Here is a 17,873-nt window from a genome sequence, read left to right on the forward strand (position 1 = left end):
CTTGCTGACATTATTGAAAAAAATTGGTACTTTCTGAGAACATTTAAGGTAATGTATTCTGTATAAATCAAAGTAATCAAGTGTTATCCAAGCTTGTTCCTCCAACATATAGAAGAGTTGCTTTCATGTAATAAGGCCTAATTAATAATTGTAAAATGAATGAACCTAATAGTAGCAACCATTTAGCCCCATAAAATTTTGTTTTGGAACTAAGTAACCGACATGTCTTATCTTTATGACCTTATAGAAAGCAGAATGTGAGCGGAAAATAACTTCATGTTCTTTGTTTAAAGTACAATATAAAGAAACAGACTAGCAACTGCTATTGAATCATTCTGCAAGTAATGCCTCTTTCTACAATTACCTATTAAAAACAAACTAAGTACTACCTTTTCCTTATCTTGCTATAGAGATTTGCCTCTTGCTCTAATTTCTAATTCATACATTTTAGCATTTAAAATATATACTTCCAAAAATCTAATCTCAGAAGAATCAAGTAACTGTAATTATGTCCAGAAGAAATTTTTAAAACTACAAAAGTAATTTCATCAAATTTACTAAATAGTTTCTTCTCAGACATTTATTATCATAAAATATCCACTTAAGATTTTACCTTTACAGTAGACTGGAAACACGATACTTTCCGAACTTGTCTGCCAGTATCACAATTCCACACCTATATTTATGTTAAGAAATAATTTCTAAACGGAATTTTCAAGTCTTATTATAAATTTTCTAATAAACAAATGTCACACAGGAAGAAAATAAATAAACCATAAAATATTTAAGAGTTTGGAATTCTACAAAAATGAATTCATATAGGGAGTCATCAACCAAGCAAAGCAGGCTTTCAATCTAAAATAAATATGAGGTAAATTTTACTAACAAACTATTAGAAAATGCCAGCAGAAAATGCCAATTTTCAGATGATCTGAAAACTAAGTCTTTATAAGCATTAAATATTCCAACAGTTTAAATTTTAAGGTTTATTCTCCAAAATAGTCTACCATAATCTAACAGGCATTTAACATAAAGAACTTATATTAAAAGCTAACAAATCCATTAATTAATATTTACTGAAAGCTCTCTCAGCATGCATGGCATATCTTACTACTGCTATCCTGATTCAAAAAAAACAGTAGCAGCCCTGACCAGTATGGCTCAATTGATTGGGTATCATCCTGCAAAGCAAAAGGTTGCTGGTTCGATCCCCAGTCAGGGCACATGACTGGGTTTTGGGTTCGGTCCCCAGTTGGGGTGCATATGAGAAGCAACTGATCAATGTTTCTCTCTCACATCAATGTTTCTCTCCCTCTGGTTCTCCCTTTCCCTCTCACTGGAAATAAAATAAAATCTTTAATTTAAAAAAAAAAAAAAAAGACAGTAACAGTATATTCCTAATACCTATATACATATTTATAATAATTAGAGGACCTCTCATAAAATGTCCAAAGTTAAGTTTGACTTAAGGAGTATAATGATTTTCAAATTTTTCACACCATTTCCTATGGTAAGATACACATTTTACATCATGTCTGAGAACACATTTACACAGCAAATATATATATGTATATACAAACTTTTAAGACTATCACTTGACAAAATTTTTTAAAAATCTATCCTTAGCATTTAATGAATGAAGTCAGCTAATAGTAAATGACCAAACTAAGTTATTTGAGAATTCACCTGAGTAAAAGAACTACCAACAAAGCAGCCTAGAATTATTTTCAACAAAGTCATTCAGCAAAGGAAGTGAGTCATACTATCATTTACAGATAAAGTTTATATTGATACTGTCCCAATTACTCATCTCTGTACTGTAACAGTAATTTTAATAACTGCCTCTAAATATTATTATAGTACCTTAGGAATGGTCTAATAAAGCATTTTAAATTCTACTTTTGCAGAAATGATACTGATACTGAAAACAAAACGAACAAAAAAATAGAGCTTTAGTCCATAAAATATTTGCCTCAAAAGAACAGTAGTAAGAAAGCTACTCTGACCTAAAACTATTAGTGAATTTTATGCCCTTGTATAGGTAATACAGTAATCCATAAAATTTATCACCATTTAAATATTTTCTTAAAATGTTTCCACCTATTGCCAATCTGTCTTAAAATAATTTCAGTTGATAAACTCATATCAAATGTGTCATAAAGTATGTCTTGGTTTTATCAAAGCCTGAGAAACACTGACTCCTTTGGGCTTACTCTGAAACTTACCTCACTAATACTTGAAGCTACTGAAGCGGAGTTCTCAAATGAGCACAGGTTTTCAAAGGTTATCTATGATAGCTTTAAATAAAATTTAAAAAAATAGAATATTACAGTTATCCATAGCATTTAGCTATGGCCTTTACAAATTCAATTCCTCATACAAATATTAAAGGGCTAAATTCTTTAACGGGAAATATTTTATGAAGGCAGTATTATTATATGGTGGTTCAGAGATCTGGCTCTGCAGTCAAGACTGCTTGCCCTCTGCCCTACACTGGCTGCATGACCTTGGGCAAGTTACATCTCTTTGTCTCTGTTATCTGTAAATGAGGATAAAAACACTTATTACAAGATTAAATGGATTGATATATATATAAAACCCAACAATGCCTGCACATTTAAGCACTTTATAAAACCTTGCCAATGCCATTATATCTTAAAATTTTACCTAAACGTAAGGGGGAAAAAAAGGTAATATACTTTTAAAAAATTATTTTAAAATACTAAATAATAATATTAAACACTGAGTCGATGGTAGTTCACTTTTCTGTCTGACTGGGTGCTCTAAAGGTTCTTATGGATTGGGGCCATTAACTTTTTTTCAATGTACAATAAGTAGAAAAAAAATGTAAATTATTTTCCAGTGCAACTGATCTTTATTTCTCTAAATTAAAAAGCAAACTGAGATAATAAGTATTTTTAAGCCCACTTTCTCCATTTCCTCCATTTTATATAACAATAGAATAGTAACTCTGGAAAGAACACTTTGGTCATGGGGTTTCCATCAATAATAAGCCTTAACCTGCTATTTCCAGTCTAATACTTTTCAGATGTCTAATGCTTTTAAGAAGTGTCTTATGAAAGCTATAACAAAATCACTTTGCTAAAACAGGCCCCAATAGGCTAAAAACTAATCATATATATACTGGTCCCTTGAGTCACTATTGGTATTTCACTCTCTTCCAGATTTAAGGATATAATAACTGTTCTATCAGCAGAGGCTGTCAAGATAAACTGATTTTCTTCTTCAGATGATTCCAGGGAAGGAAATGTAGCAATAGCTGTTATCTTTTGAGTGTGTCCATTGAGTTCCAAAAGTTTTTCTCCTGTCTGAAATACCAATGAAAATGTTAAAAGGTTCATATTTCACAATTTAAGTAACTTTAAATGATAACACTGAGAAGAATCACCATGTAGAAAACACACACATTCTATTTGAAATTATGTAGATCTCATAATTTAACTTTAAGCAATCAAACAATCTAAACAGGTGCTAAAGCAGTATTCATAAACAATTTTATTTATTTTCTGATAGAAAATACAAATTTTAGAATATTTTATAGAAAATTTAAAGGAATATTTTCTTTGCATATTATTTTAAGATTATAATTGGATAAATTAAGTATTAAAATATCAGTTACTTAATCTTTAGGAAAAAAATATAAAGTCCTCAATATCCAAGTACTTGTTATTTAAGTCTCCATAGTTATAAAGTTATGGAAGGAAAAGAGTCAGCATAACAACAACAAATATATCTATATCCAGTATGTATGAACCACTCATAAAATTAGCCTCCACTCTCTCTCTATTTAATAGCAACAGCTATTCACACCCTCCAATACAGTCATCCATCAGTCTCTCACAGACTTCCCACGTAGTAAACATACTAAAATACAATGTAAATATAACAAGTTGCAAATCTTTCCAAGCTTGCAATATTTCATGAATGTGGGGAACATAATGCATAACATTAATTCCTTCAATCACAGACAAAGCCATTGAAAAATGAGGATCTGACAGGTCAGATAACAAAAGAAGATAAATACTTCAAAATAGAATAACTTAAGTATCAAATGATCAGGAAGAGAGGCCTCAGAGAAATTTGATGAAGCCTTAAAAATGTTTTTTAAAATAAACCTTTTATTATATTTCTATTAAATTCAAACATAAGAACCATGTTATAGCATACAATTATACAATTTTGAAAAAAATGTTGTCTCCCTCAAAAATCAATATTAGATTCACTTTCAAAATCACTTCATAGTTACTGCCAAGTTTTGTTCAGTAAAATTAAACTTATTTTCACAACTTGGCATTTCTCAGGAAAAATAATCTTAATTAAAAAACTATTATGAAGTATTGGTACCCGTTTTAAACAAATTCATTCTAAGTATCCCTTTTCAAGTATTAATTAGTCTGTCTACTAACATACAGGTGTATCCCCAGACTGTTTATAAATACATACTCAACATATCTTTACAATCATATCTTTATTATACAGCCCACACAGAAACAATACACACCTGGGCATTCCATACAACTACAAGGCCATCATCACCAGCAGATGCAAATCTGATTAGAGAAGAAAGATCAAACAAAACAATCATTGGTGACATTTAAGTGCTAATATTACTAAGAACTATCAAACCTTATTAATCATATTCTGATTTACTAATATTAACAGAGTTCAAGTTCTCTAAGCTGATTTAACAAATATTGATGGAATACCTTCTAGGTTTTGTGCCAGGTACTGAAAAGTTACATAGCTAAGTAAGACCATTTACAGTGTTACAATGAATAAACTGCAAGAAATGTAAGAATGAGGGAGATCTGTAAAGGATCTTTGTAAAGTACTTCATTGCTTTAAAATTATATAATTAAACCCTGATGTAAGTGGCATGAAGCTAAGTTAAGAAACAGCTTCACTGATAGAAAGTGAAATTCCAGAAGTGGAACAAAGAAAATATGTCATTAGGTAAGTTAATTATTTCTATTATTTTCTCTGTAAAAATAGCCTAACTATTATTTAAAGCCAAGATCTCTCTTTTATTCCTCTTGGCTCTTTGATCTTTTTCTATAAATACCATGTTTTTGGTTTGGAAGGTATGGGGGTTTTTTTAGGGTATTTGTTTGTTTGTTTTGCAGTGAAATTACTTGAAGAGGCAAAGTTTGTTTCGTGGCAGGAAAAAAAAGCTATGATGAACTAAGTCACAGCTTCTCTCTCCTCTTTACCTCCCACATTCACCTATACATAATGAAACAATCACCTACATTTTGTAGAAAAGATATCCATGACACAAACACCACTGAGAAAAGTAATCTGTTGTACAGGATTATTCATCATAGTAACTGCATTACAAAAAAAAAAAAAAAAAAAAAAATTCAAAGAAGCACTGTTCTCAAGTAGTACTGTGTAGCAACCACATCTGTAAGCATATCAAGTAATTTGTCAATAATGTAGTACATAAGTCTGCAAATGGTTCTTTAATGAATCAAAATCAATTCCCAGTTGTTCCTGTAATATCGCTTTCATTCATTTGAATTCGAGGTTTGCTTTTTTAAACAGAAGAGAAAGAAGTGGTATAGAGAGAGCTACAAACTGCATAAAACTGGGCCCTTATAGTTAACAAACGCTGAAAAATGATACTCCACTTGTAGCCACTGCATTTAGAAAACCTGTACTTCTTTATAAGATTGTCACTGGGTTTCACAAAATCTGGGTATGCCTTGAAAATCTTCATTAAAGTAAACATTGTTAGCCATATATATCACTGGGGAAAAGTAAAGAATTGATTTACTGGGACACAAAGATTACTTTGTCCCTGAAAGTATCTGTTCTAATGAATTTTATCCCTATAAAAGATCCCTAAAATCTCACTACTTCAGTCAAGTAATATTTCCCTTAACACTCCAAAATGAGCTTTAAGTTCAAATTTGTCATACTCCGTTTCAAAGTCCCATATGTAACTGCTGTCTTCACTGGCTCTGACAATTTCTATACTGAGTACCCATTTCAAAACCATCTGACACCCATTTCAAAACTATTTTATTACATATCCTACTACAGGACCTAAAAGATTATCCAGGAGATGGGAAACTGGCCAAATACAGTCTGACAAAGTCTGTTTATAGTACTTTAATATAGAACTACATATCTTTTTAAAGGAAAGGGCTTTTAAAACTACTTAGGTACCAAGCTAGAAATCACACAGAGTTACCTTAACATTTATACTTAACATTTATTCTTATTTCAAAATGAAATAATGAAATACATAAAAGATATGAATACTAAAAACAATCATTTCTAAATTAAAAATATAATCTTAAGCTTAATTACACATATTTTCTGAATCATAATACTAAACAATGCTTCAAGTATCAAAAATATTAGACATCTTTAATAGCTTATGTTTCTAGACCTATTGATTTTCTAAAATTTATATAGTGATGCTGCAAGAGCAGGACTCAAGGTCTTAAGTTTTCGTTGGTATGGAACTTCAATTTCTATTGATTCCTGAAACTCTTATAATTGCTTTTCTCCACTTTAGAATAGTGCAGATTTAAAATATATACTTTTTTCTAACCTTGATTTTTAACTTTATTATTTTATTATGTCTGAATCCACTGAGTTCATGAGTTTAGAAATGAGATATAAAGCATTTCACCTCAAACTTTAATTCAATCAGTAGTGAACGAAAGTTAAATCTAAACAATGCTCTATAGTAATGCATGAAATCACAGCGAATTTTTAGTTGCTCAGAAGTCAGTTACCCAGTTGGGAGATTATTCAGACCTTTAAATTCTTACATATTCTATTACTGCCTTTTCTTTTGTTGCCATTTCAGTATTTATTATTACCTATTCTAACGAGGAAACATGCAGTTTAAAAACGCAGATCAGTATAACTTTGCTATATATTATTACCTCTCATAAAATAACTAATAAAGGGTTGGGAGATCACTCACAAATTACAATTATTCATTCTACCAGAATAGATAATTGAAAATTATATCTGTTTACCTTAAATAGGTCAGTTTATCCTAATTCATCAAGTACATACTCCAGCCACCTCCAAATCATAAATGAAAACTCAACCCAATAATTCCTAATATATTAAGATATACTGTAATGGCTGAAAACAAGTAATGAATAACAAAAAAAGAGTAATTAAGGTTTAAGCTATTGAATGGAAGAAATAAGTGACTATATTGTCATAAAATTATATTTAATCATTTTTTAAAACACTAAATTAATAGAATCTAAAGTTTCAATTCTAAAGATAAGATTTTAAGAGAAATGATTCTTTACTGATTAGCACAAAATATATTCAGTGAGATTTCATACTATGTGTTAGGGAAATGCCAAGATCAATTACATGTGGTTCTTACCTCAAGATCTTAAAATTTAGTGATTCTGTATATAAGTACTGTATTTTAACAGACATAAGACATCATCAACTGTAAGAGATTCTATTACTTTATGTACTATTAAGGAAAAAATGCTGCCAATTATAACTGAAATACACCATCAATTATATGATGTTTTCAAATTTTACAGATGGTTAAATAGGAAAAATAGGCTTCAGAGAAGCAATGAAATATAATAATTGCCATATTTACTGATCTTTATAATATGGAACTTTCTAATTCAACAAATCTGATTATTTCTGGCAGGTATATAGCACTAAAAATGTTTTTTTCAATGAATAAGCAAACATTTACGTGTTGCAAAGGCTCTGTAAAATAACTAATAGTATTAATGTAAACTCACTTTTCCCTTTTATCATTATTAATGTATCGATATAGTCACAGCAAAAAAACAGAAATTTGAAAAATTTAAAACCCAGAATCTCACCACAAAGATAAATTCCTTTTCTTTTTCATGCTCGCATACCTTCAAGTTTTCTTAATTTGAAATCGTCTTTAAAAATACTCATTGAAACTATACAATTGAAATGACTAAACAAGGTGAAACATGGTTTAATGAAGACCTATAACAGAGTAGCTAGAATGTTCCATCCTCTCCTCCCCTAATTATAGACCTATAATAGAATATCTAGAATGTTCCACCCTCTCCTCCCCTAATTACAAGACCTAATTTATTGTGAGTCAATGATTCACTCATTCATTCACGAAATATTTATTGAGCACTAACCATATAATATACAGACGTATATCCTAGATCCTAAGAGTAAAGATCAGTGAAATAGTTCTTGCCCTTGGAGAGCCCATACCATAGTCTGTAAGTACTACTTAGTAATGTTACAGGGTCCAGATCATGTATCCATTGAGAATTCTCATTTATATTCATTTCAGTTTGTAGAAATCATTCCCTTTAAACACCTTGCTTTTGAACATAGAGAAAGTACTCTCATTCTTACCAACTGTGGACCAAAAGAACAGCCAAAGCTTCACAAATATTTGTATAAAAAAATATTTTCACAAGTAATCCCTATGTCCATTACCTAAGTGTGTATTTAACAGATCGTATTCATGTGAATTTAATTCAATTACATCAAAGGTACTACAGATTCAAATATAATCTTAGAGAACATAATAAAAACTACAACCCATAAACCTGAACATAACCCTCCTGTATTCAATATCCACATAATCATAAAGCACTGGAAAAATAAAAATAGAACACTATTATGACAATACAAAAAATCCCTGTGGTTAACTAACTTCCCACCTAATCCACAAGAATTTTCTAATACATGATGCAGCTAAAATAGTATTTATTTTTTACAATAAAATTAAGTTGAAAAATGCTTCTACAATACCAGAAACTAGATAAAAATGAAAAATAACAGTTTTCACTTAAAATAGATGTTTAATTATCCTGTATGTCAGAACTACTTGAAGAAAATGAGAGAAATATGTAGAGACTTTTAATAGAAGTTGAAGGGAATTTCAAAGCATTTTCAGAAGTCATAGATGTCACTGATTTTTTCATTAGATCTACCTGAACATTAAAATTTTTTCCTTAAAAAATTATATAAATACACACACATACAGCTCTAAAGTCTGAATGTCTAAAGTCCTTTTTCAGCTCACAAAATGAATGAAGGTGGGAAGATTTCATAGTTCCCATGGTCATTTACAAAGATAATTGGTAAATTCTCCCATGCCCCAGATCAAAAACAGAAAGCTAAACTACACATCAAGTTTACAAGTATCAGAATACCAAAAAATCCCTGTGACTTCTACTGGGGGAACTCTTCATTTTCCTGAACTCAAGTTTCCATGAAAGAGCTACTACTAGAGAAGCATCCCTGGCCTCTCCCCATCCCCACTGATCTAATAAATGAGTTGGAAAGAATGAATTGAGCATGCTCAGTTCAGACTCTTCTGGGTTTTCTGAGGATATGTCTGTTCAGAGAGAGAACATTCCGCTTTGCTCTTGTTTTGGAGGTAAGCCTATATTTGAGTGGGAGGCTTGCAGATGTCCAGCTGCACCAGTGATTCAGTGAACAAGTCTACTTAACTCAGAGTGATGTATTAGAAACCCACTGTGGTCGTATATAATGCCACATCCTTTAATCCATTTTTTTTTTTGCCAGTTATTACTTTATCAAGCTGATATCTTCATGTCCATCTGTGTGATTTTGGCATTAATAATATCTAAGAAAAAGTTTTATTTTATACTGAAAAAAACCCTTTTAAATAGGCATTTTTATTTCCTCTATAACAAATATATGTCTTTATTTAACATTATGGAGAATTTAAATATTTATAGAAGTGGGAACAGTATAACAAAAATCCTTAGGTACTCATCACCTGTCGCCAGCATTGTTTCATATGTACCACACCCAATCCCCCCTCCACACATTATTTTGAAGCAAATCCCAGTCACTGTATTTCATTTCACCAGTAATTATTTCAGTATATATCTCTTGGGACCTTTTACATAACAACTAAAGTTACAACACTTAATTCCTTAATGACATCACACAGCCAGTCAATGATCTAATTTCCCTGATTGTCTCACTGTTTTTTAAGTTAATTAGAAGCAGGATCTAAATAAGGTTCATACATAGCAATTGATTGGAATACCTCTAATGTCTCTTTTATTGATTCCTTCTTCATATGTTTTCCTTGCAATTAAGTTTGTTTTACAGAATTCTCTTGCTAGCTAACCTCCAGTGTTGTCATTTAACATGCACCTCTGTCCCCTGTATTTCTGGTAAATTAAGAGATCTAGAAATTTAATCAGATGCAGATTTTACTTTTTGGTAAGGCCACTTAATAAGCAGTTTGTATATTCCACCAGGAAGTATAAATTCTGGCAATCTGGTGTGTGTGCATATGTGTGTATGTAATGTTAATAGCCACTGCCTAATTTGTTATTCTACTAGAGGTTGCAAAATTTACAAAGTTCCAATTCTATGACTCTTCCTAGTATGAATTCTTCTATAGAGAAATTCCCTCTCATCAATTATTACAGATCCCAAGATACGGTTTCTATAGGAAAGGCAATGTAGACTGTAACTTGCAGATACCTCTTCAAAAAAGGACAAGCTGCCCAGATGTGAGGAATGTAGTTAACTGCCTCCAACTATTGGCTTCCAGGTACATTTCTGCTTTCAAGCCAAGATCTTTACTATCTCAGTTGGAGCCCCAGCCACTGGGATTAAACAAGGTGGTGGGAGCCACAGCACATTCTTGGGTGATCCTCAGACAATGACTTAGCAAGGCAGGAAAAAAAGTATTCATTATTTCCATCCCCCTCAGGACTTCTCTAAAGGGCATTCTTTCCTCCAAAGGAAAGGTATACAGAGACTTGGTCAGATCTGCATCACAGTCTGAGACAAAAGCCCTTGTCCAATCCTGCTTCCTCCTTTTCTTTTCATTGATGTTTTCTCTCTAATAAGCTTTTTCACATGTTTCCTAGGGGACCCAGGTGTTAGGAGGCTCTAAATCATCTTGACTATCAATTTCTTTTCTCTGAATGTTTGTGAAAAAGTTATTCTTAGCTTAAGAATATTTTTAAAGATGTAACATATTATTTGTTTAGTGAACTATCAAACCATATTGAGTTCGTTTAGTTTCTTGTGAATATACAGCTTCACCAGCCATCCTAGGGGCATATTATGTTCTCCAGTCTGGCATTTCATGGGTCACTTAATTCTTTTCCAGTCATGATCACCATCCTACACAACTGTTGTCTGTTTCCTGGAGTAGCAAGGAATGGTCAAATGAGCAACAGAGAAAACTCCTCTTAAAATGTGTTATAAACTCAGTTTAGTGTAATGTGTCAAATGCTAGAGTATTACATGCAATTTTAGCACAGTTCACTTTTTGGAAGACTCTTGCTGAGTCTAAGCCTTCTTTAGTGATCTCCCAATCAATATGACCCTCACTTCATGTTCAAAAAAATACTAAAAAAGAAAAGAAAAGGCAGCTGTCTGTTAGGTTATACCGGATTTATTTGGTATCTTCAAAAACCAATCTGAGAAAATTTTCCACTCACTGATTTTAGCTGAGCTACTGAGAAAACAAGAAAATCCTTCTGCAAAATTCTCAATAAACTGATATTATCTAAAGACCTGAAGTGTGAAACCTGGATTACAACAGCTGACCAAAAAACTAGACTGTAATGTCTATAAAAACTAAATAAAAACATACAAATTACAATATATTTATTTCAGGTATTTTGGTAATTTGACAATGCATAAATAATGTACATGTGCAATGTTAAAGATAGTTCTAAACTAAACTGTTAAAACAAGAATGAAAATGTTGAGCTCTAAATTCTATTTATAAAAAATATTTATATACTTTGTAGATTTTTAATGTCTTTCTTACCCATAATGGCTCAGTTATTTTTTTTAGTACACTACAGAATTAACTTTTTTAACCAAAACACAGATTGAAAGTTCTAAAGGTCTGTGACTGACTGAAAAACTTTATATGGAAATTTTGACATAGTAATGACTTGAATACAACGAATTAAAAGTGATTTGTGTACTATTACCTTCACTTTATTTCAAAAGCCAAAAAGTAGGCTTTTTCATTTATTCTAGACATTTACAGAGCAAACATGGCCACAAATTATTCTCCTTCCCTATGTCACTATTTGCAAAAAGTCTTAGTTGCTTCTCCCATCAAGAGGTATAGTTTATTTTTCCACTTACTGAATCTGTGCCAGCTCCTGACTTGCTGTAGTCAGTGAAACAGCACCAAACATGATACAGAGACTTAAAAGTTTTACATTGGGGCTTCCCCTTTTGCTGGTATTAGAACTCCATGATCACTATGTGAACAAACACTTGAGCAACCACATGGAGAGAGACCCCAGTCATCCCAGCTGAGACCATTATGAACCACCTAGCTCCAACCAATCTACCTGTTGACCACAGGCGCATAAGAGAACCTAACCAAAAACAAGCTGACCCTGATGTAGATGAAAAAACCTACCCAACTGAGCCTAACCCAAATTGCCATCCTGGAAAATAGTGAGCTAAATATATAGTGGTTGTTTTAAACAACTAAGTTTGGGGTGATATTTGGCAGAGCAATCAATAACTGATATAATCATCCATAGCTTTTTATTGTCTACAGAACAGTCACTGTATCACTGAACAGTGAAGTATACATAAGCACCACTGTGGGGAAAATGCAATTAAATATCAGCATTTGGGCAATGACCATTATTCTACAAGATGGCCTATTCTGGAGAGTGTTCTTCTAGCTAGGTAATAAGAAGAGCCAAGAGGACATTTCAGAGAGCAGATAGCAATGAACATGGAATCTTAACAGTTAATCTATATAAAACTTTAAAGACCACATCCTGAAAGTATATTGCATATTTTTACTTAACCTTCTCAGACAAAATTATTTCAGGATTCCTGAAGGTCCAAATATTAGTGATTATGGTCTAAGAAATTATTGGGATGTTTTAACCTACCCAGAAATTTACTACGGTAAAATACGGTACAAGAAAACTTTCTCCAATATCCTATCTTCCAATAAATGTTTAGTTTCAAAGATCTGACTAAATATATATAGTACCTCTTAGGACCTACCAACAATGAACACTACCAAAAAGGCTAAGATTATTATACTGTGGTTAACATACTATGATTTCTTTGGCTTATATTACAACAGAATGTTGAAAGGCTAGTAATATATATGAGATGACTCTTTTTCAGGCAAAAGTTGAGGAGCATTTTGTTGTATAATAATTTGGCTGGACTTTGTCCCTGGTTTCTAGAAGGAAGTGGGGCTCCTCACACCTCATCTGTGTCAATGCTAATGAGCTGACTCAGGGTGGGTCTCTAGACAGTGTAAAAATGGGGGCTGGCCAAGTGGGGAATATGAACCAGTAATAAGAGGACTGGGGCTCTGAGCTATGGATATCAGCCTGACCTCCAAACTGGGGAAGGGAGGGAAGCTAGAAATTGAGCTTTATCACATGGTGAATGATATAAGCACTCCTATGCATGAAACCTCAATAAAAACTCTGGACACCCAAAGTTTGAGCTTTCTCATTGGTGATACACACTGATATACTGAAGCGTGATCGATTCTGAGGATGTAGAGTGTACATTTGGGACTCTCCCAGACCTCACCCTATGGGACTTTTTATTTGGCTGGTCCTGATTGTATCCTTTAAGTAAAACTGTAACCCTAAGTATAGCGCTTTCCTGAGTTCTGTAAGGCATTCTAGCAAATTATCAAACCTAAGAAGGACATAGGAATGTTTGGCCAGTTGGTCAGAAGTGTGGGTGGCCTGGAAACCCTGGAGATTGCAGCTGGTTACTAAAGTGAGAGGAGTGTTGTGCAGGATTGTGCCTTAACCTGTAAAATCTGACCCAACTCCAGGGAGTGTCACAACTGCACTGCACACGGAAAAAGCAACTAAATACCAAAGACATAAAAAAGCAGAGAGAAAACAGGTTAACAGACAACAGAAGTGGTAGAATTAGGAACAGTGGCAGTCACCTTCAGAGTGAAAAAGGAAAAGGAAAAAGGAGTATTAGAGGCAAAAAAGACAAGTGGAAGAATTGTTGGGACAACAGAAGTGGGATTAGGGAGTTAAGATGGCAAGCAACATGTACACTCCATAGTCTGGGGACTCATCGATGCATTTAACAAGTATCTTACTAATTACCTGCTACATGGAAGGCAACGTGCCCATACTAAGGATATGTGGTGAACAAGAACAACATGGCCCCCACTCTCATGAAAATTACATTCTAGAGGGGAAGATAAATACTAAATAGTTACACAATTAATTGTGTAATTGTTATTGTGATACATGTTACAAAGGATAAGCATATAACTGAATAAGTGTTTAATAAACAGATATACAGATCAGTAATAAGCTAAATCTATAGTCCTAAAACATACATACCTTCATCTCTATTCAACACAATATTATACATATTATCAAAGTAGTATGGAATATTTTATTTTCTGGATTTTTCAATTTATTTTAATTATTGTTGACAATGTTATATTAGTTTCAGGTGTATAACACAGTGACATTTATATATCTTATAAAATGATCACAATAACTCTAATAACCACTTGTCATCATAAATAGTTATTATGATATTATTGACTCTGTTCCCTTTGCTGACTAATGTTCATTTTAAAGGGATTGCATCAATAACAAAAAATTCAGATTAAATACTTACCTCACCTTCCACTAAAAATAGCACATTCCCTTAGGTAACTGATATTTAAACATTTCCCATATTTGTTTGTCAAATTTATGTTCACCTAAACATACAGTTATAAAGTTATACACTTCCTAACCTAAAAAAGTTTGATTCATAAAACAACAACAACAACAAAAAAAAACCCTCAAAGACAAACATCAAATCACCAGATACACATCCTGACTTCTGAGCAAAAAAAAACTTCAGATACATATTTCATCAAGATTCAGAGGTCAATTTCTACTAAATGTTAATGATCAGTTTTTAATTTTTTTAAAGAGATGGATTAATTTGAAGTTGTTTTTAATATAAAATTCCTAAAAAATTTTTCTAAACAAGTCAACTGGACAACTAGTTTCTTACCTGTAGTCATCTAACCGTACCAGAAATCGTACAATATCATGATGAGTTTTCAGTACAAGCAGTTCAGTGTAGGGGTTCTGGGTTTGTTCTTCACCTATTGTCTGTAAAGGAGATTTCTTGTATTGGGGCGGGGGGGAAGCCAAAACAAAAGAGAAAGAAATAAAATGATTTATGATAAAAGGCATATTGGAATAAAATTGCGTGGTATACATCTAAGAATACAAGGTTTAAAAAGCTGTAAGATATCACATTCTAATAATACATAGAGGGTGGGGCAAAAGGAGGTTTATAGCTGTTTGTATAGCAAATAATACCATAATTAATAAATAATACAAGAATAAACTATTTTATGTACTCACAACTGTAAACCTACTTTTGCCCCACCCTGTAGTTTCCCCAAATATCAGCTGACTGCCAATGTAACACAAAACATTTTTCTTACAACAAATTCACAACATAAATTTTAGTATTTACAAAGAGTGAATTTTATTTTATGGAAATTAATGGGACAATCCAACTCAATATTTCAGAACGAATGTTTCTCAGTTGGAACTCGGCAGAAACAAAACTGCGGGTCAAAGAGATAAAATATAAAACACAGTAAAGTAGTGCCTAGCCCATTATAGGCACTCATTATATATGTTTGCTGAATGAATAAGGAAGGAATGAAATCATTAAGGGTCAATGAATTCAACTTTGAAAAATAATATTGCTAAAGATAATTTCTAACATTTACAGAGTATTAGGTAGCTGCCCATATGCCAAACACCGCACAAAGCAAGTATGGCATATAACTCAATAACTCTGTAAGGTAGGCTTTATTAATCCCATTTCTATAATCAAACCCAGCATTATTTCATAAAACCTCTGTTCTTAACCTCTAAACTGTAGTTTTTTGAAGTTGACACTACTGACATTTTGGACCAGACAATTCTTTGTTGTTAAGGGCTGCCCTATGCACTACAGGATGTTCAGCAGCATCCCTGGCTTCTACACATTATATGCCAACAGAAATTCACCCCCATCCCAAATTGTAACAATCAATAATATTTCCAGACATTGCCATATGTCCCCTAAGGGGCAAAATTATTGCAGCACAGAAACACTCCTTAATTAGAAGCCTACATTAAAAGTTCTTGCATATATTAGGGCAAATCACTGGTTCTGATAACAAATTCACAGCAGCTATAAAACTGAAATATTGTTACTTTTACATGAAGAAACATACAAGTTAACATGCATAAATGTTTTCCTAAAAATTCACCCCCAAACAGTAATTTTTTATTTATCCTATGTCATATATACATCCTATATGGACTACTCAATTTTTCCACAATTCTTCCATAATCTTTAGGATTTCAGACTATCTAAAATAGGCCTAATTTAAATTAAAAATAATTTAAAAAAGAGAATAAGCCTCAGCTGCAAAGATATGAGGAAGTTAAGACTGAGAAGTAAGGCTGTTGACTCACAACATTCCAAGAAACAAAATATTTTTTATGAGAACTATAAGGGAATTCAACCCAAATTCTATTACTGGGTGGCATATGAAATAAATTCCAAGCCTCAGTACTTTTAAGGTTGCAAAACTTCTTTATTCACAACATTTCAAATAGAAATCTCATTACAGTCTATTCAATTATTCAGACACATGAATAAAACATGACAAAGGAATCAAAAATTAACAATTAGGTCATTTTCTTGACTTTGAAGGAAAATACTAATTTTTTAAATAATTATATCTTTTTTTGGTTCTTGGATAAAAAAATCAAATCAACTTCATGTTTCCTGAGCAAGCATCAGTTGCTTTGGGGAAATGATACTAATTCAAATAAGTGTAAAGTTGTAGTCACCACTTGCTTCTATTGTACTAGGTCAGATACTTTTTAAAAAGTGAAATGAGAGGGGTTTCAGTAGCGAGAAGACTAGCTGCGTGTCCTCCCTTGAGCGTGTTGTTGAACCACATCATCCTCAGTTTCCTCACTTCTTGGAACAGAGCAACTGTCTTTACCTCTCAAGATCTTTGGAGAATCGAGTACAAGTAGCAGCAGAAGAGCGTCCCCCTCCCCTTCTCCACCCCGCAACACAAAAGCCCCGCCTCCGACGCAGTCTCCATTGTCTAGACTCGGGATCCCAGCTCACAGGGCCTCTGCAGGGGCAGAGGGGTTCCACGCAGGGGTTTACCTCGGCCAGTCCCTGAGGTTCTCGGCTTCCCCCGATCAGCCATCGCAACATCCGGGTAAGATGGTGTCTGCCCGGCCCAGGCCAGTCAGCCTGAACTCTACGCTGGCCTCAGCCCCCTCCTACCTCTCAGGAAGCAGAGCAGTAGAGCCGCTAATACTTGCTGCTCCAGATTTGCCCACGGAAGAAGCAGTGCAAAGCAGAACCCACAGAAGCGTTAAGATACTTGTCCCAGAAGTGCTGCCGTACCCAGCCACAGAGGCTTGGTTTGAGGTAGCCACCAAGGGAGCAGCAGCTGGGGGGAAGGGAAGCTTCAGAGGCTCATGCAGCTCGAAGTGAGCAGGCGCGGGGCGTCGCCCACTTTGCAAGCTGAACTTGGGTAGCTTGAGCGGCCCCTGCTGGAAGTGTGTGGCGCAGCACCTGAGCTTGGCGAGCAAACGCATACCCATCAATAGTCCCTTCGCTCCTTTCGCTTGGCTGGGGGACCAGGACTCCCGGTTTCAAGAGCTGGCTGGAGAAGGCGACTTCCATATCCGGACTAATCCAATGGCACGTGTGTATATCAGAATAAATCTGGCCAACATTTTTTTGTGTGTGCTGTAGTACAGATATTGTGCTAAGGCTTTACATAAATCCTCATAGTAACCCACTTCATTCCTCTA

At 33.5% G+C, this 17,873-nt stretch overlaps 1 protein-coding gene across 2 annotated transcripts in view; it reads right to left on the reverse strand.

Moving 5' to 3' along the window:
- WDR41 (WD repeat domain 41) overlaps positions 1-17,529 on the reverse strand; it is a 52,919-nt gene extending 35,390 nt beyond the window's left edge. For both annotated transcript variants that reach the window (XR_016511122.1, XM_090276404.1), the window contains exons 1-5: positions 17,215-17,529; positions 15,031-15,146; positions 4,523-4,571; positions 3,198-3,329; positions 614-676 (exon numbers count right to left, since the gene is read on the reverse strand). Coding sequence is in view for 1 of the 2 variants with exons in the window: in XM_090276404.1 (XP_090132530.1) it covers positions 614-676; positions 3,198-3,329; positions 4,523-4,571; positions 15,031-15,146; positions 17,215-17,265 (411 nt within the window). In the remaining variant the exon portion in view is untranslated. The remainder of the gene's footprint in view (positions 1-613; positions 677-3,197; positions 3,330-4,522; positions 4,572-15,030; positions 15,147-17,214) is intronic.
- Positions 17,530-17,873: the final 344 nt, after the last annotated feature.

Source organism: Furipterus horrens, unplaced genomic scaffold, assembly GCF_987537825.1.
Source record: "Furipterus horrens unplaced genomic scaffold, mFurHor1.1.pri manual_scaffold_5, whole genome shotgun sequence".
Lineage (NCBI taxonomy): Eukaryota > Metazoa > Chordata > Mammalia > Chiroptera > Furipteridae > Furipterus > Furipterus horrens.